This window comes from Globicephala melas, chromosome 1 (assembly GCF_963455315.2).
Source record: "Globicephala melas chromosome 1, mGloMel1.2, whole genome shotgun sequence".
NCBI classification, from domain to species: Eukaryota; Metazoa; Chordata; class Mammalia; order Artiodactyla; family Delphinidae; genus Globicephala; species Globicephala melas.
This window is the reverse complement of record NC_083314.1, coordinates 21,447,042-21,473,955: the sequence shown is the minus strand read 5'-3', so window position 1 is coordinate 21,473,955 and position 26,914 is coordinate 21,447,042. Positions and strand designations below refer to the sequence as shown.

General features: G+C 37.3%; 1 protein-coding gene and 1 long non-coding RNA gene across 2 annotated transcripts in view; one reads left to right on the top strand and one right to left on the bottom strand.

Annotated features, from left to right (window-relative positions):
• The window catches only part of LOC115859443 (uncharacterized), a 37,734-nt gene extending 17,317 nt beyond the window's left edge, over nucleotides 1–20,417 (top strand). Inside the window, exon 3 of the long non-coding RNA XR_009564290.2 lies at nucleotides 20,304–20,417. This is a non-coding gene — a long non-coding RNA (uncharacterized lncRNA). The remainder of the gene's footprint in view (nucleotides 1–20,303) is intronic.
• Nucleotides 20,418–21,923: 1,506 nt separating this feature from the next.
• FBXO28 (F-box protein 28) overlaps nucleotides 21,924–26,914 on the bottom strand; it is a 30,881-nt gene continuing 25,890 nt past the window's right edge. Inside the window, exon 5 of the mRNA XM_030868394.2 lies at nucleotides 21,924–26,581. Within this exon, the coding sequence (XP_030724254.1) occupies nucleotides 26,187–26,581 (395 nt within the window). The 3' untranslated portion in view covers nucleotides 21,924–26,186. The remainder of the gene's footprint in view (nucleotides 26,582–26,914) is intronic.

Here is a 26,914-nt window from a genome sequence, read left to right as displayed (position 1 = left end):
CAGCCCCCCTGCGTTGAGAGTGCAGAGTTTTACCCACTGCACCACCAGGGAAGTTCCTTGTGTGAATTTTGTATATGGTATTAGATAAGGGTTCAATTTGTTCTTTTGCATGTGGCTATCCAGCACCATTCGTTGAAAAGAATGTGTTCCCCCATTGAATGACCTTGGCACCCTTGTCAAAAATTATTATATTATTATTATACATGCAAGGATTTATTTGTGGGCTCTCTATTCTATTCCATTGGTCTATATATCTGTCTTTATTCCAGTACCACACTGTTTTGATTACTGTAGCTTTGTAGTAAGATTTAAAATCAGGAAGTGTGAGTCCTCCAGGTTTGTTCTTCTTTTTCAGTATTGTTTTTGGCTATTTGGGGTCCCTTGAAAATCCATATGCATTTTAGGAGGGTTTAACCAGGGCAATAAGCAAGCAAGTGAAAATCATCCAGATTGGAGAGGAAAAGGTAAAACAATCTCATTCACAGATGACATGATCTTGTATATAGAAAATCCTAAAGATTACACTTAAACAAAAAATTAGCTCAATATGCAAAAATCAATTATGTTTCTACCCGAGCAAGGAACAGTCTGAAAATTAAATTAAGTAACAATTCCATGTACAACAACATCAAAAAGAATAAAATACTTAGAAATAAAGTTAATAAAACAAGTATAAAACTTGTACTCTGAAAACTATAAAATATTGTTGAAAGAAATTTAAGAAGACCTCAATAAGTGGGAAGACATCCCATATTCATGGATTGGAAGATTTAATATTGTAAGATGGCAATACTCTCCAAATTGATCTACAGATTCAATGGAATTTCTTTGGGATCCATTCAGTGGGAAGGACCTTGAGCTCACAACTATACACACTCCCAAAGACCAGTACATTTGGGAACACATTTAAATACACGTTTTGAAAACAAAGGAAGTTATGCTATTCACTCAGAAGAATGGAAAGGATAAAAGGGTCATTATGGTTGTTGAAGGCAATAGTATTTTTGTTGTTGTTGTTAGCTATGTTTTTAACTCTTATAATATGTAACAGAATTCTGTTGATTATGAAGGGGCTGATTTCTTCTTTAGTACACAGTGTATTTTTCGTTGTTCTTTATACTGTAAATAATGTTATACACAACAGTTTTATGCTATATTTCACAATAAATTTAAAAATTAGTAGAAAATACATATATATATATATTTTTTTGGCTGCGTTGGGTCCTCGTTGCTGTGCACGGGCTTCCTCTAGTTGTGTCGAGTAGGGGCTACTCTTTGTCGCAGTGTGTGGGCTTCTCATTGCGGTGGCTTCTCTTTGTTGTAGAGCACGGGCTCTAGGCACGTGGGGTTGTGGCTCACGGACTTAGTTGCTCTGCGGCATGTGGGATCTCCCCGGACCAGGGCTCGAACCCGTGTCCCCTGCATTGGCAGGCAGATTCTTAACCACTGCACCACCAGGGAAGTCCCAGAAAATACATTTTTAATTTAAATTTTATTTCATACAGTTAACATCTGCAGTACTGGCTCATTACAAAACCCCTAGACTGTAATCTGAGAGTCAGATCATCCTGCAGCTAGAGCTTTAAATTGTGTGCAGAAAGCCTCTCTGAGGTCTCTGCTGAATTTAAAACAGTGGATTGCTAGGACATAAAACTAAATTGGAAAGGATACTAGAGGATGGTCTAAATTTCCTGGGCAGATAGATATACAGGATGAAGGCAGGAGATTGAGAGGAAAATGCCTCATTGTTCACATTGGTTGATGAGAATGTCTGGAAGAAAGAAACTTCTTGCTAAAGGGTTGGGGTGGTTCTGGTAGTATCAGCTCAAGGGGAGAAATGTCTATAGCGACTGTGATTGGCTTGGGCAAAATGGGCAAATTGCTATGTAGAATTGCTGTGCATTTGAACTCTATAATCCAGATGGAGAGAATAGCCCTTAAGTGGGAATGTTTCCATGACAATTGCTAAGAGTTCAGAGTAGCATGTGTATTCTCTTTCTCTTTTAATTGTGGGAAAATCAGTATCCATAAAGAACCTGTAGCTGGTGATATGGAAGCTAAAGTGGGCTTTGGAGACTTGGGAAGACAGAAAGAGACTCTAAAATGGAGGCTGACTGATCCTCAGACCTAGACTCAACTTGTACCACTTCCAGGGGAGACAACCTGCTGAGGACCGGTGTGCAGAAAGTGGTGACTCCTTGAAATAGGAAGGCATGGTAGGAGGTTGGGGTTAGGGTTCTGGTCTATATTTTCCTTTTTAAAAAAAAAGTTTATTGGAGTATAGTTGATTTACAATGTTGTGTTACTTTCTGCTGTGCAGCAAAGTGAATCAGTTATACATATACATATATCCACTCTTTTTTAGATTATTTTCCCACATAGGTCATTAGAGAGTATTGAGTAGAGTTCCCTGTGCTATACAGTAGGTCCTTATTAGTTATCTATTTTATATATAGTAGTGTGTATATGTCAATCCCAAACTCCCAGTTTATCCCTCCACCCCTGGAACCATCAGGTTGTTTTCTACATCTGTAACTCTATCTCTGTTGTATAAATAAGTTCATTTGTACCATTTTTTTTAGATTCCACAAATATCATATGATATTTGTCCTTCTCTGTCTGACTTCAGTCAATATGACAATCTCTAGGTCCACCCACGTTGCTGCAAATGGCATTATTTCATTCTTTTTTATGGCTGAGTAATATTCCATTGTTATATGGTCTATATTTTCTGCTGGTATGAATTAAATACTAATCCCCGTACATGAAAAGGTCATCTGAAGGTTCTCTTTATTTATTTTTGCTATTATAAGTGGATGTTTTCCTTCAATATATCTTCTAACTGTTGACTCTTTTTGAGCATTCTCTTTTAATATCCAGAGCCAGAGTAAATATCCAGGCTGACTGACCTGGAGTTCAGAGTTTATGAAATAAACCATGAAGTAGGGAAGAAGGTATACTTTACCAAATTGCTCAAAGTTATAGATACCTTAAAAAAAGGGAAAAATATTTCCTTGAATCTGGAAAACAAAACATTAAAGAACCAGCAATGCTTCAAACAAAAAGTCATCAAAAAATTACAATAAAAAAAAATCAATCAAAAAAAAAATTACAATCATCCCGATCAGTTCATTCAGTCCCATGTAATTAATTCTTGTTCTTCTTGATCTCAGATTAGCATTTTATGAATCCATCAGCTTCTTAATTTGTTCTGGAAATTCTTACTCAGTCGAGTGGCATGGTGTCAAAGTTATTCAAGTGGCATTCTCACAGTAGCTGCTTGCAAACACTTTCGAAGAAGAATCAGAGTGAATCAATAACTGTAAATGACAAAATACTTTAAAATGGCCATGATTAAAGATGTTATGAGTGTTCATTTCATAAGGAAATTGAGTTATTTCTGTGGGATACAATATTTTAAGATAATGATTAGACAACAAGGGTATTGACAAATTTCTATGAACTTCATGCAATCTGCAATACTTGTATTAGTAACATATTCATACACACATAACCCGAGGATTTTTCATCACTTGTTATTTGACAATGCTTCCAATGTAATTTAACATACCAAATAAACCTAATTAACATCTCTCTGTTACAAGGTGAGAGATAATTTTTTTTTTAGATTTTTCCAGAGGCCTTCTGGGAAATCTCAAAGTTAGTTCAAAGTCAAAAAGACTCTATTTAGAATTTCAGGGGACTTCCGTGGTGGTCCAGTGGTTAAGAATCCACCTTCCAATGCAGGGGATGCAGGTTCAATCCCTGGTCAGGGCACTAAGATTCCACATGCCAAGGGGCAACTAAGCCCATGCGCTGCGACTACTGAGCCTGCACACTCTGGAGCCTGCACTCCACAACTAGAGAGAAGCCCACACGCCGCAGAGAAGATCCTGCGTGCCACAAAGACCCGATGCAGCCCAATAGATAAATAAATAAAAATAAATATTAAAAAAAAGAATTTGATTTTTAGAAGTTGTCAAAAATGCCAAAAGGTTTGAACACTTGAATAGGATCACAGATCCTTATGAAACAATACTTAATTATCTTTCTTATTAACCAAAGTGACATTAAAAGATTTTTAAGGCAAATGCAGAAGGCTAAATAGTTGTGAACAAAACATAGCTCCTTTAATATTAAGAAGACTTGGTTTTCTTCGGTAATTAAAGACCTGATAAAGACAATGTGAAGCACAGGAAATTATTCTAAGATGCACAACCTTGGTTTCCCAGGTAGATTACTTAAAAAGTAATCCTCCCCCCACCCGCCCTTTCCTTTCCTTTTTTAAAAACTATTTCTTGTTAATAGCAGACCAATAATCTCTTCAACTATGAACCAGGCAATTGTGAACTGTTTACCACATACTATCATTCTGTAGCAAATTTATGAATATACCATTTTTATAATATTCTAGAAGCATATCTTTTTCATAGTACAACTTCTCATGTTTATTAACAGACCCAAATATATGTAGCTTCTCTATATTGGATACAAAGACAATGCCACAAGTAGATAAACTATGTTCAACAATTGTTTCAGTATTGTATCTTATTTGAAAATGATATAGATATTCAGTTAATATCCATCATTTAACTTAACTGAGTGAACTTTAAGGCTTTAAGATATCAAGAAGGTTTTTGAAACTATTTTAAGTAGATATATTATAGAACATAATTATTATTGAAAAGTTCATTTGTAAACTTTAATCTCACATCTTTTTAACCCACTTGTTCTTTTTTAAATTTTTTGTTTAAATATTTATTTATTTACTTGGCCACACCGTGTCTTAGTTGCAGCACGTGGGATCTTTAGTTGCGGCATGCAGGATCTAGTTCCCTGACCAGGGATCAAACCTGGGCCCCCTGCATTGAGAGCACGGAGTCTTAACCACTGGACCACCAGGGAAGTCTCTGTTCTTTTTTTTTTTAATTGAAGTACGGCTGATTTACAATATTGTGTTAGTTTCAGGTGTACAGCAAAGTGATTCGGTTCTATATATGTATATATATATATATACACACATATGTGTATTTTTTTTAGATTCTTTTCCATTACAGGCTATTACAAGATACTGAATATAGTTCCCTGTGCTATACAGTAGATACTTTTTGGTTATCTATTTTATATATATTAGTGTGTATATGTTAATACCAAACTCCTAATTTATCCCTACCCCTATCCCCTTTCCCTTTTGGTAACCATAAGTTTGTTTTCTATGCCTGTGAGTCTCTTTCTGCTCGGTAAATAAGTTCATTTGTATCATTTTGTAAGATTCCATGTATAAACAATATCATATGATACTTGTCTTTCTCTGTCTGGCTTACTTCACTTAATATGATAATCTCTAGGTCCATCCATATTGCTACAAATGGCATTATTTAATTCTTTTTTTATGACTAATATTCCATTGTGTGTGTGTATATATATATATATATATATACCACATCTTCTTTATCTATTCATCTGTCGATGGACATTTAGGTTGCTTCCATGTCTTGGCTATTGTAGTGTTGTATTGAACATTGGGGTTGCATGTATCTTTCTGAATTATGCTTTTCTCTGGATATATGCCTAGGAGTGGGATTGCAGGATCATATGGTAGCTATATTTTTAGTTTTTTAAGAATTCACTTCTTAATAGTTATTTTTAGATTAGTAAGGAAAATTTCATGAGACTTTAAACAAACTTTAAACAACTTATTTGTCGAGAATCAGGTAAGTTTCAAAAATACCACATGGACTTCCCTGGCAGTCCAGTGGTTGAAACTCCACACTTCCAATGCAGGGGGCACATGTTCGATCCTTGGTTGGGGAGCTAGGATCCAACATGCCCCGTGGCGGCCAAGAAAATTTAAAAAAACAAAAAAAATCACAAAAGCAAAGAGTGCAAGAAGCTAAGAACATGGTTCTTATCTCTCTTTTTCACTATGGTACTTGACATGCATTAAGCAATTCATTTCTAATTGTACATTTTGTTTATAGGTTGGATTTATAATTTTATAATCTTTTTTTTTTTGGCCACACTGTGGGGCATGCAGGATCTTATTTCCCCAACCACGGGTGGAACCTGCACTCCCTGCACTGGAAGCGTGGAGTCTTAACCACTGGACCACCAGGGAAGTTTTATAATCTTAAACATCTAGTAGAGATAATGTAAGTTTGTTTGACTAGTAAACCTAGGTAGAAAAAAAATTGTATGTCTGCATTATATTTAATGTTGACAACTCTGAAGACATGCCTATTTTTTATTTTACCAACAATTAGAAAACTAACTTTATTTATCAAAATTACACCAGATCACATGAATTTTAAAAAAATTTGGGTTATTGTCTGTATTTCTGAGAGTTTTAGGAATACTTAATTTATATGAGCACTCACTTATCTCTAAACCAATTTGAATAGAACTCCTTTAAGGGATTTTATAAATTAATATGGTAATACCATCTGGAGGTAGAAAAATATCACTTATACATAATACACACACACACACACACACACACACACACACACATACACATACACACATAAACATACAGGCAGACAAATACAGAGATCTTACAGCTTCTGCTTTAAAATTTTAACCATGTGTCAGGTATATTAATATAAAACTCACTAGTTCATAAAAGAACACTTGGATCCAAATTGTGCTTCTGGCAGATGGAATAAGTTAAGGTTACCCACTCAGATGGCTAAAACACTTTACTAGTATCTGTGGAGAAGATCTTTTAAGTTTCTTTTTTGTTTTTTTTTGGCTGCTTTGGGTCTTTGTTGCTGCGCGCGAGCTTTCTCTAGTTGTGGCGAGCAGGGTCTACTCTTCGTTGCAGTGTGCAGGTTTCTCATTGCGATGGCTTCTCTTGTTGTGGAGCACGGGCTCTTAGGCTTGTGAGCTTCAGTAGTTGCAGCACGTGGGCTCTGTAGTTGCGGCGTGTGGTCTCAGTAGTTGTGGCACACGGGCTTAGTTGCTCTGTGGCATGTGGGATCTTCCTGGACCAGGGATCGTACCTGTGTCCCCTGCATTGGCAGGCGGATTTTTAACCACTGCGCCACCAGGGAAGTCCTTTAAGATTTTTCATTTGCCCAGTTTCCAAGTAGCTCCTTAAAAAAAAAAAAGTGACTATCAGGTGACTTGAAACCAAAACCAACAAGCCTTTTATGACTAAAACATGGATGCAAAGTGCATCCTCAAAGAGAGTGCAAAAGATGCAGCCCTCCCAATATCTAGAGCCACTCCCAAAGATGGCCAAAAGATAGAAAGACTTAGACAACCCTCCACCCCAGAGCAGGCAACAGCCTCTAGGATGCTAGCCGCAAAATGGGTGAAACCGACATTTCTGCCGCTCTGTACTTTGGGGGCCCCTAATCTGACAATTGGCCCCTGCACCTGCAGAACCTGCATGCCCTAATGGGGAAAACCAAGTCAAGTTCTCAGGGCACAGAAAGAGAAACAAACAGGAAAGCAATCCTTTCCTAGGAGGGAAAGGATCGACAACCAGTGGGTACCCTCAAACCAAATATTAACCAGAGTCATAATCCGGAGAACTAATTGTTTCAAATGTTTCTCTCCTGCTAATCTGAATTTGGAAAGGGAAAGACTCTTACCACCTTCACTTGACAGGTCCCCACAGGTAGAGATCTGAGATTAATGAGGTAAGAATTCTTACCTCTGTTGGGTTTTGTCAGAGGTCCAAGATCTCTTTATTACAGCTTCCAGACTCAGCAAGGTGTTCCCAGCTGAAGGAGTTCCTGTGTGGGCACCAGAAACTGGAGGGGAAGAAAAAGTTTTTCTTGATCCTCTTAGAGTCTGAAAATTAAACCAACAGAAAAAAGATTAACAAAAGACAGGCATACAAATTTATTTCATGTAAGTTTTACATAACGTGGGAGTCTTCATAAGGAAATGAAGACCCGAAGAAATAGTTAAACCTGAGTATTTTTATGCTAGGCTTGATGAAGGGTGGACAGGTGTGGAGGAGTATGATAGGTTAAGGTACATGGTACGTGCGGTAAAACTGGAGGAAACCTAGCAAGGCCTATCTGTTAGCATCTCAGCATACCTTTATCTTCAGAGATAAGGACGCTCCTTTCCTCTGAGTATAGGGAGGGCATCTCTCACATGAGGGGTTCATGACTGTGTCAGGGGAGAAGTGGGGTGGTTAGGGGGACCTTCCTGCTTCAGCCATTTTTCTCAAACTCCTTCAGCTTAAAATATTCAATATACCAAGCTTCCATATTTGGGGTAGCTTATTAAAAATATCACCCCCCCAGAATTGATCTGTAGATTCAATGTAACCCCAATCCGAATCCCATCAGCTGTCAAATTAATTCTAAAATTCGTAAAAAAAATTACAAAGAATCTAGAATAATCAGAATCATTTTGAAAGAAGGTAAAGTTGGAAGACTTACATTACTGAATTTTAAGATTATACCAAAAAGCTACTATAATCAAGACAGTGTTGTGTGCGTATAAATATAGACACATAGATCAACTGAACAGAGTAGAGACCATATATAGCCCACTGTTTTTCTAAAAAAAACATTTTTGCTTTTCTTTCTTTATTTATTTGGTTATACCGGGTCTTAGTTGCGGCAGGCGGGCTCCTTAGTCGTGGCATGCATGTGGAATCTAGTTCCCTGACCAGGGATCTAACCCAGGCCCCCTGCATTGGGAGCGTGGAGTCTTATCCACTGGACCACAAAGGAAGTCACCTAGCCCACTGGCTTTTGACAAAGGGGCCAAAGTAATTCGACAGGGGGAAAGGATAGTTTTTTTTCAACAATTGTTGCTGGAACAATCTGATATTTGTATGTAAAAACCATAAAACTCCACTCTTATCTCACATCATCCACAAAAAAATTAAATCAAAATAGGGTTTAGGCCTTAACAATGTAATTTAAAATCCTAAAATTATCAGTAGAGAACATCTTGGTGACATTAGGGTAGGTAAAGATTTCTTCGATAGGATGCAAAAAATACAAAGTATAGAAGAAAAAGTTGATAAAATGAACTTCCTCAAAATTAAATATTTCTGCTCTTTAAAAATACTGTCAAGGGCTTCCCTAGTGGTGCAGTGGTTGAGAGTCCACCTGCCGATGCAGGGGACACGGGTTCGTGCCCCAGTCCGGGAAGATCCCACATGCCGCGGAGCGGCTGGGCCCGTGAGCCATGGCCGCTGAGCCTGCGCTTCCGGAGCCTGTGCTCCGCAACAGGAGAGGCCACAACAGTGAGAGGCCCGCGTACCAAGAAAAAAAAAAAAAATACTGTCAAGAAAATAAAGGAAGCCATTAACTGAGAGAAAATCATCATAATGCATATATCCAACAAAGGATCTGTAAGCAGAATACATAAAGAACTCTTATTTAACAATAACAAGACAAGCAATCCTCCAAAATGGGCAAAAGTTTTAAAGACGTTTCGCTAAAGAAGCACGTGTCTAATAAGCACTTGAGAAGATGCTTACTATCATTAGACCTCAGAGAAATGCAAATTTAAATAACAATGAGGGACTTCCCTGGTGGCGCAGCAGTTAACAATCCTCCTGCCAATGCAGGGGGCACAGGTTCAAGCCCTGGTCTGGGAAGATCCTACATGCCGCAGAGCAACTAAGCCCATGCGCCACAACTACTGAGCCTGCTCTCTAGAGCCTATGAGCCACAACTACTGAGCCTGCATGCCACAACTACTGAAGCTTGCGCACCTGGAGCCTGTGCTCCGCAACAAGAGAAACCACCACAGTGAGAAGCCCTCATACCACAGTGAAGAGTAGCCCCCGCTCGCGGCAACTAGAGAAAGCCTGTGCGCAGCAAAAAATAAATAGATAAACTTATTTTTTTTTAAATAAATAAATAACAACGAAATTCCACCACACATCCACTATAATGGCTAAAAAATTTTTTAACTAGCAATACTAAACGTTGATGAGGATGCAAAAAAACTGGAGTGCTCGGGCTTCCCTGGTGGCACAGTGGTTGAGAGTCCGCCTGCTGATGCAGGGCACACGGGTTCGTGCCCTGGTCCGGGAGGATCCCGCATGCCGCGGAGCGGCTGGGCCCGTGGGCCATGGCCGCTGGGCCTGCGCATCTGGAGCCTGTGCTCCGCAATGGGAGAGGCCACAACAGTGAGAGGCCCGCGTACCTCAAAAAACAAAACAAAACAAAACAAAACAAAAACTGGAATGATCATACACTCCTGATGAGAATGTAAAATGATACATTTTGGCACTTCTTATAAAGTTAAACATACACTTGCCATATGACTCAGACATTCCACTCCTAGGTATTTCCCCTAGAGAAATGTAAACATGTTAATGCAAAGACTTGTCCGTGACTGTTCATAGCAGATTTACGTATACTAGCTGTGACTGTTCATAGCAGATTTATTTATAATAGCTCAAAACTAGAAACAATCTACATATCTGTCACTAGGTGACAGAATAAACAAGTCTGGTATATTTATAAGGTAGAATACTACTTAGCAATAAAAAGGAACAAATTACTGACACATGCATTGACATGCACAGATCTCAGAAATATATGTTGTGTGAAGGAAACCTCACTCAAAAGACTATCTCATATATGATTCTTTTTATATGAAACTCTGGAAAAGACAAATAAGATCAGTGGTTGTCTGGGGCTGGTGTTGGGATGGGAATCAACTAGGAAGGATCAAAGCAAACATTTTGCTGTGGTGAAAAGTTCTATATCTCAGTTGTGGTGGTGGTTACATGAGTATATACATTTGTCAAAACTTAAAGAACTGTACACTTAAAATGGATACATTTCATTGCATTTAATGTATTCCTCTATAAAGTTAATTTTAAAAATGATGGCTAATGCAATCATCAGTTCTTTTTTTTTTTTTTTTTTTTTTTTTTTTTGCGGTATGCGGGCCTCTCACTGTTGTGGCCTCTCCCGTTGCGGGGCACAGGCTCCGGACGCGCAGGCTCAGCGGCCATGGCTCACGGGCCCAGCCGCTCCGCGGCATGTGGGATCCTCCTGGACCAGGGCACAAACCCGTGTCCTCTGCATTGGCAGGCAGACAATCATCAGTTCTTTAAAGTGCTTTATTTTCCCTCTACCTACTTCCCTTTCATCATCATTGATGTCATATGTTCCAAAATTCAGTTATAGCATAGGTATACTATTTTCAAAAAAAGAAACATAGCTTATAAGATTTAAAGTTTTGTTAATTTAATTTTTGAATTGGTGATACATTTCCATGGTTCAAAAATAGAAAAATATACAAACAAGTATCTAGGGATACTCTCGCGTGGATTCCTGTTCCCCATTGCAAAGTTGCTCAATGCCAATATGTAACCCCTGTTAACTCCTTCGCTATTTCTTTAGAGTTTCTTTATGCATATACATGAAATTAGATCGCAGTATGTTATTTCCTCCTTTTTTATTTTTTACACAAAAGTTGTTACACTATAATACTTGTCAGCACATTGTTTTTTCCTTAACAATCAGTCTTGTAGATCTTTCCATATTTGTATATAAAGAATATTTTTTTCAATTTTTTAATTGTGGTAAAACACACATAACATGAAATGTACCATCTTAACATTTTCAACTGTACAATTCAGTGTTATTAAATACATAAATAGTGTTGTACAACCATCACCATCATCTACCTTCAGATCCATTTACAACTTGTAAACCAGAAACTCTGTACCTGTTAAACCATAGCTTCAAGTTCCCTCTTCCCCATCCCCTCACAACTACCATTCCACTTTTTGTCTCTATAACTTTGACTATTTTAAGTACCTCAACAAAGTGGAATCATACAGTTTTTGGTTTTTTTATGACTAGCTTATTTCACTTAGCATCATGTGCCCAAAGGTCATCCACGTTGTAGCATGTGTCAGAATGTCCTTCCTTTTTAAGGCTAATAATATTCCATTATATGTATATAACACACTTTGCTTATGCATTCATCCATCAGTGGACACTTGGGTTGCTTCCACATTTTAGCTATTATGTATACTGCTGCTATGAACAGAGGTATGCAAATATCTCTTTGAGACCTTGCTTTCATTTCTATTGGGTATTCACCTGGAAGTGGAATTGCTGAATCAAATGGTAATTCTACTTTTAACTTTTTGGGGAACCACCATATTGTTCTCTACAGCAGCTGTACCATTTTACATTCCCACCAACAATGCACAGTTTCAGTTTCTCCACATCCTTGTCAATACTTGCTGTTTTCTGTATTAGAAATGTTTTAAAAATTATATACTAGCCGTCCTAATGTGAGGTGTGTGGTGAGGTGGTGTCTCATTGTAGCTTTGATCTGCATTTCTCTAATGATTAGTGATGTTGAGCATCATTTCATGTGCTTCTTGGCCATTTATTCATCTTCTTTGGAGAAATGTCTATTCAAGTCCTTTGTCCATTTTTGAATAGGGTAGTTCATTTTTTTTTTGGTTTGTTTGATTTTTAGGAATTCTTTATATGTTCTGGATATTAACACTTTATCAGATACATGATTTGCAAATATTTTCTTCCATTCTGTGGGTTGCCATTATACTCTGTTGATAGTGTCTTTTGATCCACAAAATTTAAAAATTTTCATGAAGTCCCATTTATCCACTTTTTCTTTTATGACCTGTGCCTTTGGTGTCACATCCAAGAAATCATTGCCAAGTCCAATGTCATGAAGTTTTGTCTCAATTTCTTCTAAGAGTTTCAGGTCTGACATTAAGGTCATGGATTCATTTTGAGTGACTTTTTGTATATGGTATTAGGGAAGAATCCAATTTTGTTCTTTTGCATGTGGATATACAGCTTTCCTAGCATCATTTGTTGAAAAGCCCTTGAATGGTTTTTGCACTTTTGTCAAAAATCATTGATTTTATATGCAAGTGTTTATTTTTGGATTCTCTGTTCCATTCCATTATCTATATGTCTGTCTTTATGCCAGTACCACACTGTTTTGATTACTCTAACTTTGTAGTAAGATTTGAAATCAGAAGTGTGAGTCCTCCAGCTTTGTTCTTCTTTTTCAAGATTGTTTTTAGCTATTTGGGGTCTCTTGAAAATCCATGTGAATTTTAGGATGGGTTTTTCTATTTTTGCAAAAAATGTCATTGGAATTTTGATAGGGGTTGCATTAAATATGTAGATCGCTTTTGGTAGTATTGACATGGTAACACTGTGAAGTCTTCCAGCCCGTGAACTCAGAATGAGTTCCAATATTTACATCTTCTTTACATTTTTCATCAGTATTTTGTAGTTTTCACTGTACAAGTCTTTCACCTCCTTGGTTAATTAAGTTAATCCCTAAGTATTTTATTCACTTTGTCACTATTATAAGTGGAATTGTTTTCTTAATTTCCTTTTCAGATAGTTCATTGTTAGTGTATAGAAATGCAACTGATTTTTATGTGTTGACTTTGAATCCTGCTACTTTGCTAAATTTGTTTATTAGTTCTAACAGTTTGTGTGTGTGTGTGTGTGTGTGTGATCTTATGGTTTCCTATATGTAAGATCATATCATACATGAACAGAGATAATTTTCCTTTTACCTTTCCAATTTTGATGCCTTTTATTTCTTTTTTCTAGCCTAATTTCTCCAGCTAGGACCTCCAGCACTATGTTGAGTAGAAGTGGTGAAATTCTTGTTCCTTGCCTTGTTCCTGATCTTAGATGGAAAGTTTTCGTTCTTTCACCATTGAATATGATGTTTGCTGTGAATTTTTGGTATGTGACTTTTATTATGATGAGGTAGTTTCCTTCTATTTCGAGTTTGTTGAGTGTTTTATCATGAAAGGGTGTTGAATTTTGTCAAATGCTTTTTCTGTGTCAGGTGAGATTATTATGTGTTACTTTCCCCTTCATTCTGTTAATGTGGTGTATTATTGAACCATCCTTGCATTCCAGGAATAAATCCCACTTGGTCATGGTGTATAAGCATTTAATATGCTGCTGAATTCAGTTTGCTAGTATTTTGTTGAGGATTTTTGCATCAATGTTTATAAGGAATATTGGGCTGTAGTTTTCTTTTCTTCTTAAGTCTTTAACTGGCTTTGGTATCAGGGTAATTCTGGCCTCATAGAATGAAATGAGGAGTGCTCCCTCCTCTTCAATTTTTTTTAAAAGTTTGACAAGAATTGGTAATAGCTCTTCTTTAAATGTTGGTATAATTCACTGGTGAAGCTATTACACCTAGGGCCTTTCTTTTTGGGAGATTTTTAATTGCTAATTCAATCTCCTTACTAGTTATAGGTCTATTCACATTTTCTAGTTTTTTGTGTGTGATTTAGTCTTGGTAACTTTTGTGTTTCTAGGAATTTGTTTGTTTCATCTAAGTTATCCAATTTGTTGGCACATGATTGCTCATAGTACTCTCTTATAAATAATCCTCTTTATTTCTGTAGATTTGTAGTAATGTCTCTACTTTCATTTCTGATTTAGTAATTTAATTCTTCTCTCTTTTTTCCTTCATCTCTCTGACTAAATGTTTTTAAATATTACTGACCTTTTTGAAGTACCAACTTTTTTTTTTTTTTTGTGGTACGCGGGCCTCTCACTGTTGTGGCCTCTCCCATTGTGGAGCACAGGCTCCAGATGCACAGGCTCAGCGGCCATGGCTCATGGGCCCAGCCACTCCGCGGCACGTGGGATCTTCCCGGACCGGGGCACGAACCTGTGTCCCCTGCATCGGCAGGTGGACTCTCAACCACTGCACCACCAGGGAAGCCCCCAACTTTTTTTTTCATTGATTTTCTCTATTGTTTTTCTACTCTCTATTTCATTTATCTCTAATCTTTATTTCCTTCCTTCTGGTAGATTTGGGTTTAATTCTTCTTTTTCTAATTCCTTAAATTGTAAAGTTAAGTTGTTGATTTGAGATCTTTCTTGATTTTTAATGCAAGCTATAAATTTCCCCCTTAGTACCACTTTCATTGTTTCCCATAGTTTTGGTATGTTTTGTTTTCATTTTTATTAGTCTCTAAGTATTTTCTAATTTCTCTTGTGATTTCTTCTTTAATCCATTGGTTGTTTTAGAGTATGTTGTTTAATTTCCATAATTTTTGAATTTTCTACTTTCCTTCTGTTATTGATTTTTAACTTCATCCTATTGTGGTGGAAGAAAATACTTTGTGTAATCTATTTTTTAAAATCTTTTGAGACTTAATTTGTGGCCTCAAATATGGTCTGTCCTGGAAAAGACTTGAGAATGATGTGTATTGAGCAGAATGTGTATTCTGTTATTGGTGGATAGAGTGTTTTGTATAAGTCTGTTAGATCCAGTTGGTCTTTTGTGTTGTTTAAGTCCTCTATTTCTTTGCTTACCTTCTGTCTGGCTGTTCTATCCACTATTGTAAGTGCAGTATTGTTGTCTCCAACTATTCCTGTGGAACAATTTGTCAACCTTTAAAACAAAAAGGCAAGCTTTTTAGCCAGTAGAATCAAGTTTATTCAGGAATAGCAGAGGGATTGCAACTGGGGACATGCAAACTATGGTGAACCATAGGCAACCAGAGAACAAAGAAGAGAAGCCGAGGAAAGCGGGGAGTTGGGAGGGTTTTACTTTTTATTTTTAATTTTATTTTTCTGGGCACGCCACGTGGCATGTGGGGATCTTAGTTCCCTGATCAGGGATTGAACTTGTGCCCCCTGCAGTGGAAGGGTGGAGTCTTAACCACTGGACTGCCAGGGAAGTCCCCATGGGAGGGTTGTTTTGAACAAAAGTCCACTGCAGGAAATTTCAGGGAGTGGTGGTTTCTCATTGGCAGAGTTGTTGCTGAGCAAGGAGAAAATCTTCCTTCTGATGTCGTAGTAAACTTCTTCCTGTCCAAGAGTGTAAAGTAAGCTGTGACAAATGGTATGTTCATGAGAGCTTCCCTTCAGGGCTTCCTGACTCCATTTAAAATAAGGTTTCCCTTTATTAATTTTCACATATCTGTTTCTCCTTTCAATTATCTCAGTTTTTGCTTCATATATTTTAAGGGTCTGTCACTAGGTGTGTAAATGTTTATAATTGTTATACCTTCTTACTGTATTGAAACCTTTGCTAATTTATAATGTCCTTTATCTATTGTAAACTTTTTTGATTTTAAGGCTATTTTGTCTGATATTAGAATAGCCACCCCTGCTCTCTTTTGGTTACTATTTGCATGGAATATACTCTTGCACCCTTTGAATTTCAACCTATTTGTGTCTTTGCATCAGAAATGTCTTATAGACAGTAGATAGTTGGATCATGTGTTTTAATCCATTCTTCAAATCTCTGTCTTTTGATTACAGAGTTTAACCCATTTACATGTAAAATAATTACAGATAAGGAGGGATTTACTTTTGTCATTTTTCTACCTGTTTTCCTCACACTTTTTCTTTTGTGTTTAGTCAGTTTTTTTGTAGTGAAATGTTTAATTCCTTTCTCATTTACTTTTGTGTATATTCTGTAGGGTTTTTTTGGTGTTTACCATGATTAAATTTAACATCCTAAATTTATAACACTCTAAGTTGAATTTATGCCTGCCTAACTTCAATAACATACAAAATTTCTGCTCCTTCACAGCTCCATCCCTTCACCTGTCAATTGTTGATGTCACAGAATTGCCTCTTTATATTTACAGTGTGTGCCCCCAAACATAAACTAATAATTTTTTTAAATGCATTAGTTTCTTAAATTATGTGGAAAACAAGATTTTGAATTATAAACCAAACTTACAATAATACTAGCTTTTAAACTAGTGATTTTTTAAATTTAATTTTTATTTTATATTGGGGTATGATTGATTTACAATGTCATGGTAGTTTCAAGTGTACAGCAAAGTGATTTGGTTATACACATACATATATCCATTCTTTTCCAGAATCTTTCCCATATAGGTTATTACAAAATATTGAGTAGAGTTCCCTGTGCTGTATGGTAGGTCCTTGTTGATTATTTTATATATGGTAGTGTGTATACATTAATCCTTAACTCTTAATTTATCCCCCCCCACCACCTTTCCCCTTTGGTAACCATAAGTTTGTTTTCAAAGTCTGTGATAGACTAGTGATTTTTTTCTTAATGTATTAATCTTGTCACTTATGTGGAAAACTGTGCACTTACAAATCAGTGTTACAGTAGCACTAGCTTTTATAATTGCAGATGTATTTAATTTTATCGAGATATTTATTTCTGCATATAGCTTAGAGTTAATGTCTAGTGTCCTTTCATTTAATCTTGCAAGACTCCCTTGAGCATTTCTTGCAGGGCAGATCTAGTGGAAACAGAACCCCTCAGCTTTTCTTTTTTTTTTTTTTTTTAATCTGGTAGTGTCTTAATTTCTCTCTCACTTTTGAAGGACAGTTTTGCCAGATACAGGATTCTTGGTTGACAGTGTTTTCTCTTAGCACTTTGAATACATTGACCCACTGCCTTCTGGCCTCCAAAGTTTCTGATGAGAAATCTGCTTATAATCTTATTGAGGATATGTATGTAATGATTTACTTCTCCCTTGTATGATTTCAACATTCTCTCTTTGTGTTTGGTTTTTGAAAGTTTGATTATATGTGTCTCAGCGTGGGTCTATTTAAGTACATCTTACTTGGAGTTTATTGAGCTTCTTGGATGTTTATATTCACGTCTTTCATAAAATGTATGAAGTTTGCAACCATAATTTCTTCAAATATTCTCTTTGCTCTTTTCTCTCTTCTCCTTCTGGGACTCCCACAATGTGTTTTTTGGCCTATTGTTGGTGTCCCACAGATCCTTTAGTTTCTGTTCATTTCTTCAATCTTTTTCTTTCTGTTCCTCAGACTTAATTTCCTTGTCCTATTTCTGTTTCCTAATTCTTTCTTCTGCCTGCTCAAATCTGCCTTCTAGTAAATTTTTTCATTTAGTTATTTACTCTTCAGGTCCAAAATTTCTTTTTCTTTTTAGGTTTTCTGTCTCTTTATTGATATTTCCATTTTGTTCATACATCATTTTCTTCACTTTCTCCATATCTCCCTTTAGTTCTTTGAGCATCTTTTAAAAAGTTATCTTAAAATCTGTCTAGTATATCTGCCATTAGTCCTTTTTAAGGGACAGTTTCTGTTGATTTATATTTTCCCCTTTAATGGGCCATCCTTTTCTGTTTCTTTGTATGCCTTGTGATTTTGTTGTTGTTGTTATTGAAAACTAGATATTTGAATCTACTAATGTGGTAACTCTGGGAATCATGTTCTCCTGCATGCCCAGGATTTGCTGGATTTTGGTAATTGTTTTTGTATATTTATTTATTTTGATTGTTGTAGGCTGTCTCTGTGCTGAGGGTCTGCCTGAGGTGTAAACTTAATGTCCTCTCAGGTCTTTATTTGAGACTTTCCTTCCGCATACCTGGTCACTTTCTAATTTTCCCAGTACATAAAGTGGTTGTTGAATGTCTTCGTCTTTAATGTCTGACTCCCAGACATTAAGAAAGAGAAAGATGAAGGGGTGGTGGTGGAAAGGGTGCTGGCTCTTTAAATCTCCTAGGAGGCGGTGGGAGAGCTGGTGGGAGAGAGGTTTGCACCAATGGAGGGAGCTACAGCAGTGGCTTCCTGCAATCTTTGTCTGCACCTCTGTGATCAGAAGCAGTGATCAGTGATCAGAACACAGATCCCAAATATTTGGGGGACAGGGTCCTTTTAGCCCATCATGGGTTGGGGATGGGTGGCTGGTTGCTCCTGTGCTAAGACCTGAAGTTGACCCAAATTAACCACAAGTCTTTCCTTGGAAGTGCAAGTCTTCAATAGACCCCAGAGTTCCAGAATAATTACATCAGACAGATCCTGCCAGCGTAATTGTTGTCTAAGTGGGGAGACAGATTCCTGGTTCTTCCTACTCCACCACCCTCCCTGAATCCTTTGGGCTTTTGTATCAACTCTCTGAGGTAGGAAGTATTCTACAGATGATGAAACTGAGCCTCAAAGTATTAACCACCCAAGCTGGTATTACATAGCTCATAATTGGTAGAGCTGGGAGTAGGCACTCAATTCTGGTTCCATTGCACATATGCTTGACTCTTACTTGGTTGTGTCTTAAGGTGAAGGGAGTGGAGTTCTGAAGAGGCTCCTCTCTTTATTCTACCAGGTTCAGGTCGAGGTCCTGCTTCCTTATCAGAGTCCTCAGCCCAAGGTGGAGAAGGATGAGCATTTCAAGACTGGTTTCTTGGGACTTCCCTGGTGGTCTGGTGGTTAAGAATCCGCCTTCCAATGCGGAGTTTGATCCCTTGACGGGGAACTAAGATCCCACATGCCATGGGGCATCTAAGCCCGCGTGCCACAACTGGAGAGCCCATGTGCTGCAACTCCTGAGCCTGCACCCTCTGAAGCCTGTGCGCCACAACTAGAGAGAAGCCCACGTGCCACAACAAAGAGTCTGTGCACTGCAACAAAAGATCCTGCGTGCTGCAACTAAGACTTGACGCAGCCAAAAATAAAAGTAAATAAATAAATATTAAAAAAAAAAAGTGGTTTCTCTCCTGTGGCTCTCAAGGAAGCACTGCCGGGCAGTGTAAAAAGTCCTGTGAAATATTAAAAATATTGAAAATAAAAGTTTTAAAATATTGAAAATAAATTTCCCCAGGAGGCTAGAAAGCCTGTAATAGCTAATTGTTTTCCGTGCTTAAAAAAAAAAAAATTTAAATATGCTTAAAGCAAGGATTGAAGGAAATACATGCAGCCAATGCAATATATCTTCTGTATCTCTATTTCCTTAGTCATATCTATCTCCCTATATATATTTACCACAGTTGATTACTTATTACCTGCTTACTATGTGCTGAGCACTGTTAACCCCTTGACATTCATTCCTTTATTGTCCTCTTACAAGGAAGGCACAAGCTGCCTTTGCTTTGGGAATGGAAAGCAGCTACTATGGCAGCACCTAGGGTTATAGAAACTGGTTATCTAGAGAGCTAAGGCACTTTCTTGTAAGTTTGCTGCAACCCTTCGAAGGAAGAACAAGCATTTTAGGTCCCCTGCTTCTGCTTCCCCCTCCCCATCTTCTGCTTAGCCCTGAGAAGACAGGGGTTTTCCCTGTGTCCTAAGAGAGAAAGCACGCCATAGGTTTTGCATTCCCGGAGCCAATTATTTACATTGCTGCTTCAGATTCTAGGTAGAAACTGACTTTTGTTCAATCTAAAGATCCCAGGGGAAAAAAATTTAAAGAAAACATAAAAGTTGAGAAAGCTCTTTGGTTGAATGTATTTCTATGAACAAAATTTAATGAATTTTGGGAATTTCATCCTTGATTTGTATTTCCTTTCCAGTCATAATTTGTACTTTGTGCTCAAACATCCGCCACTGTGTTTTTCTCCTCACGATTTCCTATAATTTTGCTTTCAGGAAATGACTCACCAAAACCTGAGGAATATAAGCAAGTTGAAACACATTTTCTGGATGAGAAAAATGATCTTTAATGGAGCCTGTAAGAATTGTTTCAGGAATTAACATGAGGAGTTCATAAATAAAGAGATATCCTTTTATTTTTAAAGCAACAGTATTGGTAAAGATTCTTGGTTTCCCAACAATGTGTTTTTTGCATAGCAACTGAACTACCTGAAGGAGATAGGGATAAAGATCTCCACCCTGATGTACCCTCTGAAGACTGGGAGGTACAGCAGCTGTTTTTATTTTTCTAGGTTTCTGTGATATCTTTTTTTTTTAATTTTAAAAAATATTTATTTATTTTTGGCTGCGTTGGGTCTTCGTTGCTGTGTGCGGGCTTTCTCTAGTTGTGGCGAGCAGGGGCTACTCTTTGTTACGGAGCGTGGGCTTCTCATTGCGGTGGATTCTCTTGTTGTGGAGCATGGGGCCCGGGCTTCAGTAGTTGTGGCTCGCGGGCTCTAGAGCCCAGGCTCAGTAGTTGTGGCACACGGGCTTAGTTGCTCCGCAACATGTGGCATCTTCCCGGACCAGGGATCGAACCCGTGTCCCCTGCATTGGCAAGCGGATTCTTAACCACTGAGCCACCAGGGAAGTCCCTATGTTTCTGTGGTATCTTGATGACTAGAATGCAGTGATGGTGTTGGGGTAACTGATACCACGGCTGTCACCCTCATCTTTCAGCATAAATTCATCTGTGATCTCTTTTCTAAGTTGGAAACAAAGTGAGTGGGTAAAGTATTTATCAAAGAAGAGTGTGTTCTTCCTCAGAAAATTTCATTTCCAGTAATTCCCTATCAGTTACATCTTTATGAAACAGAGATGAAATTGATTTGTATGATTTTATTGCATTGAAATTTTGAATAGTCTTGGAGCTGGAAGGAATTTTGAAAAGAGAACTAGAAGAGAACGAGTATTCTTCCCCGGCAGGACAAGAGAATTGGTGGTCACTACTTTTGTATTGACTGGTAGCCAACATTATAGTAAGGCAACTACGGACATGCGCTAGTGGCCTCCAGCTACATCTCTTGCCAGGACTGCCTATTTAAGACTACACGTTCTTAGAAGCCTTAAAAATATTTTCTTTTACCTGTATGCCTAGTGTAAATCCATTGTCAAAGAACTTTAGGACAAAAGTTGCCTCCTTCAAGCCTTGTCTTCATGATTTTAAGCTCTGTATGTTACTCTTAACATTAGTGATGTTTGGCATAGACTGCTTCTGGTAGATGTATGAAATGTTCTTCTGTATATTTATTGAGTTTAAAGAATTAATGTAATCTAGAGTCTCATAGGTCCCAGCTGTTTTAGAATGTAGTAGAGTGTAGCAGAAATACATAAGCTTTGGAGGCAGGTAGGTCTGGGTTCAAATCTCACTTAGGCACTTCCTTGTATAACATTCTGGATATGTTGCTTAACCTGAGTTTAACTTCCTTATAGAGAGTAAAACCTACTTTATAAAGTGGCTATGAGGATTAAACTAAAACAATATACTGCTTTAAGAGGTGGTAGCTATTAGCATGGCATTTGTTAGACGAAGAGCTCCATAATCTTTGTGCATGAAATACAAAGAAAACAAGTAACACTGGTAAAAACACATTTATTTACGTACCCTGTCGTGTGCCCGGGAGGTGTTTTTCACTTTCCAGTAATTGAATTAGGTTATAACAATTAAAATTCCAGAAGGTAAACTATTGTAATTTATTGTTGCTCATGACCGTAAGTAAACAGACATGGTACCACATAAAGTAATTTTAAACACGTCTAAACTTTTGGTATAGCTTTGATGTATACTTTGGCAATGGACCTAATAGATTACCAATATGCTTCTAAATCCCATGGTTCTCTTCAGACACAACAGGAAAAATTTCAATTTAATGTTTCAATTTCAGAAATTTAACAAAGATTCTTAGGAAGCTGGAAAAGGCCATTACCTAAGCCTATAGTGTTTACCACAAATATAAATGTATTGCTATTAAAAATAAAATCATGGTAGGCAGCAGTCAACTAATTGCTAATTTCATTTTGTAGATTATATAGGAATTCTTGAAAATAATTCACCTCAGATGGCAGGCTATAGAAGTTTGTTATTTTAAAGTAGTTCTTTACTCATTAACTTTTTGAGGACTAGTTAAAGGAATTCCGATCCCAAGTCAAATCATTGAATAGCCCATCAAATTGTATTTTACACTAGAAACAGCCATTTCCAAGAGACTGCATCATACATGGCATTTCCTTTGAGAATGCCTTTATCCCTGGCTTCAAATCTTACTTACAGCATATCATTATTTTTAGAAGGTTTGGTAAGTGTTAAAAAATGGGTACTCATTTTCTAGAGCAGGATATAAGAATGTGCTGATCACCAAGTATGAGATTTTACATTACATTAAATTAAAATTATATACTGTTGGAAATAGACAAGATAGGGAGTTCCTAGATCCTAGAAAATATTATGGCTAAGGAAATAGAGAACTCAAAAGAGGAATCTACCTCCAAGAAACTACTTCAGTATAGTAAAATAGAATTAGTGCCCTGTCTTAGGAAAAAGTTTGTTAGTAATAAGGAACTGGGACATCATACATTGTTTCTTTGGAGATTAAAGTGCAGGCTATGAAATGGCATATAAAATAATGCATAAAATAGTGCAATCTTAAGGTGCCATTATTTTTATTACACATAGCCTATGTTCATATGTCCATTTTCGCTCAAAAATCCAGCTGTAGTGACACCTTTTAGCTTATTTATTTAGGCATTACTTATACTCTGTTCTACCCACCTTAGGGGCTACATAGAATATTTTAACACTTTAACAAGTAGAATAATAGCGCCTACATTTGAAACTACTAAATAGAGATTAAGGCAAGCCCCTGTAAAGTTCAGTACTCCAAAAACACGTTTTACAAAAAAAAGTTGCTTCCAAAGCCAGTGGCTTTAGACCTGATGGCACCCCAGGTTTTTAAAACAGTATGATTACTCTGATTACATTTGTGTTTGCCCCATTATTTCCAGGCTCTGTACATCAAGAGGAGCTCAAAACAAACAAACAAAAACCAGGTTCTATATCCTCATGTTCTAAAATAATACATAATTCAGAATATGTGAAAACCAAGCCAAGTCCACATGGGAGATAAGCTGAGAATCATGTTGGGGGCGAGGAGGCAGTCCTCTCCATTTCTTCCACAGGCCCTTCCACGTGGTACCTGTTTGTAGTATTGCACCATAATCAATTCGTAAGTGGGACAACTTATTAGAGAAGTCTCCTCTGAAAGACAGCCAAGGAAGATGACAGGAATACTTTATAAAATGTTGTTCTAGGACAACACAGTATTAACATACAGCATTTAAATTACCGACCTATAACCCAGGGCAGGATGGTTTCTCTCTTGGGAGGCTAATTTACAATTTTCCTGTAACATATGGCAGTTTTAGGTGAAGGAAATATTTTGTGATTTGTTGAAACTTAAATACCATTATAGTACCCAAAGGCAAGTATAACAGCTATCAAATGGGCCAAGGCAACATCCTAACATGTTTTAGCTAGTTAAGATTTAAGACTTAAACTGTAGTGCTTTATCTCCTACTGTTATGCCACATTCATGCATTAACAAGTGCAACTCATTAACCTTATGGGCAGATGACTACAAGTGTATACTGTAGAAATTTGGATTTTGAAACAGAAAATCTATCTTTTAATAGTGAGTGCTTATTATGGAAGCCAAATACTCATGTTAACTGAGACTGTAGACATTTAGGGTGTCCAGATGTAGTTTAAAAAGAGACCCAGGGAACTTTAAATAATTCATTAACAACTATTAAAAAGATCATCTGAGGTTATATCCCTTTGTAAGCCTGTAAACATGTACTCTGTTACTTAAGTCTTCCTATTGACATGAAAGCAGACTATGAAAGGCCATGAGTATTCCAGTAGGCCTCCTCCGAAGTTGTGACAATATGGCTAAATCCTATGATTAAACAAATGAGACCTGCTGAGAAAATGAGTTCCAGACAGGGACTTTTATGGATGACCTTGGCTGACAAATGTTTTTTGGAAATTGTTTATTTTAAAATTACCTTCCCAACAAACCATGAAAACACTTGGATGTTATTTTATGGTTTTTCATTGAAAACATACTACATTGTAAATGGAGTTTCAAAGTTAGACAAAGAATTGATCAAAATCTAAGGACAATATTATGTAAGGACAATGTTAAAAATTGATAAGAAAACGTTTCATTTGGTGAGGTTAATCTCAAGGATGCATAACCAAGTCATGTTGGACAGATAAAAAAAGGTAGTGACCTTGTGCTTTTATTCAACTAAGGTACTTACCAAAACCTTAGGTTTTATACAGGTGTCAAACTCCCACCTGGAAAGGGATAGTATTCTATACTACACCTAAGTTTACCTTAAATAACTGAAGCCCAAGGCAACAGTTGTTTAAAAGAACTTAACAGGCAAATAATGACTACATAATTTAGTACATTAAAATAAAACTAGGACAGTAATAGTTGACTGTTTCAAAAATAAACAAGTGGGGAAAATAACCACTGTACACAATTTGGAGGTTGTTAAAGTGACCACTTAGAAGGTTGAACAGTGCAAGACATGCTTTTCCAGTTACAAGCTCAAAACAGGAGTGCAAACGAAATTAAAGCTTTTGTTTAAAGTTGCAGGATAAGGAAAGCTTGAAATTAATATTAAAAAGCTTCCCTCAGGTCATTCCCCAGAAATGAAATGATCAAAATGCCTTTTCATAGTATAATTTTCTTCAGTGAACTTTCTTTCAATGGCAAAACTGCATCCCACAGGTTGGGTTTCCTACTCACACCACTGGTCATGACCACATTTGATCAATGAGCACACACAGCGGTGAGTAAGGAAGAGTACTAGTTGCCAGAAGTCTGACATCAATGTAAAGAATTGGGGTTCTGCCTTAGCCAGTGTACCTGAACCCTGCAGAGAATAGATAAAGCAATGGGCTCTAATACTCTCTCATTCTTGTAAAACTGGAGGACAAATGGACATACAAATACCACCCCGCCCCCAGAGGCAAGCTGTTGTGGTGGAAGATGTTAAGCGCTTAAATGAACTAAGACGCTGCTCTAAAAAGTGGAGAAGTGTAGAGGTTCAAGATCAATACCAGTGCAAGAGCTTTTTAAGTGAGTTGACTAGGCAATGCATGCATCCATCCATGCAAATGTAGGACATGGCCCCAAAAGTGAACCGAAAACATGTATATAACAACTGGGTAAGTCCCTTGCCAGTAGTTTATAAAAATATATAGTCAATACTGTAGAGGCCCCTTCTACAGCCAATACTATGGAAGTCCGTTTTAGTTACCCATTACTTCAATACCAAAAAGCATTTACTACTTTTCAGACATTCCAGACAAAGGTCACTTATAACAAAAAGTCAACTTTTTTTTTAAAAACAAGATACTGTCCATTTAAAAAGTAGGTCTTTTCTTTCAAGTGAACAGGACATTTTATGTATTAAACTTAACTTCTAGTCTGTCAAGACTGGTTTAAGATCCTTATGTAATGTGCATATATGCAGAAACAGATAAACTTGCTTTAAACATTATCTGCACAGAAATAAAGTTAACTTCTCAAAACATGATAGGATAGGTCTGGTTAGTACAAATCTATTGCAAAATAAAAGGATTCTGCGCATCAGTTCAACGAGGAGAAGCGGGAAAAGACTGTCCCAACCATGAGAGTTCAAGTTTACGTTGTGTTCTGAAAGCCTAGAGCTAAGGGACACCATGTTGCTCACAGTGTCCTGATATGCAGAACTGCTCAAGCTACGAAGTCAGGGCTTCCTCTGGAGCTAGAAGCACATTCTGGTTTACTTTCTATTCCGGAGACGTTTAGATTTCCTAAGAGAGTCTATGGCTTCTGCGGCCTTTTTGCGTTTCCGAGGAGACTCTTCATTCTGCCCAGACCCTGAGGAGTCTCCTACTGCACTTTCCATTACTTCTCGCAGTTTGCGTTCCAGCTCTGCCAACCGTGCGTTCTGTTCACCTATGATCTGGGTCTGCTCTAGCAGTTTCTGGTCCTGGTCTTGAAGCTGTTTCTGCTGTTCTTGCACTTTGGTGCGAAGCTCAGAAATTTCACGCCTGAGAACAGTCACCCCAGCACCATTTGTCTTAACCTGCTGCTGGAGTTTGGTAACCTCTTGTCTTGAAGGGTTTTGCTTAGAGAAGAGTTGCATTGTTGTCAGGGCTGCAGAAGGTCCTGGAACTGTGGAGAAATAGTTTAAAATGGTCAATCACTTAAAATGCCTCACTACCAGTAATACTTCATTAATTAAACTTACTCAAAAACAGAAATATCCTTTATAAAATCACTTCTGATAATTTCTTCTTTGCAATCTATTTGATCTAATGGATTAATCAGACACCTTGTCTTAACTATAAATGAGTTTGAATTCTGATTCTCATGTTCATGTGGCAATATGTGGAATCCAAGCAAATGGAGATGGGCATTTAATGGCATAAACTTGGATTTAAAATATTATAAAGCATTTTTAGGACCTAGTAAGAAAATATAAATAGTAAAATTAGAGTAGAATCA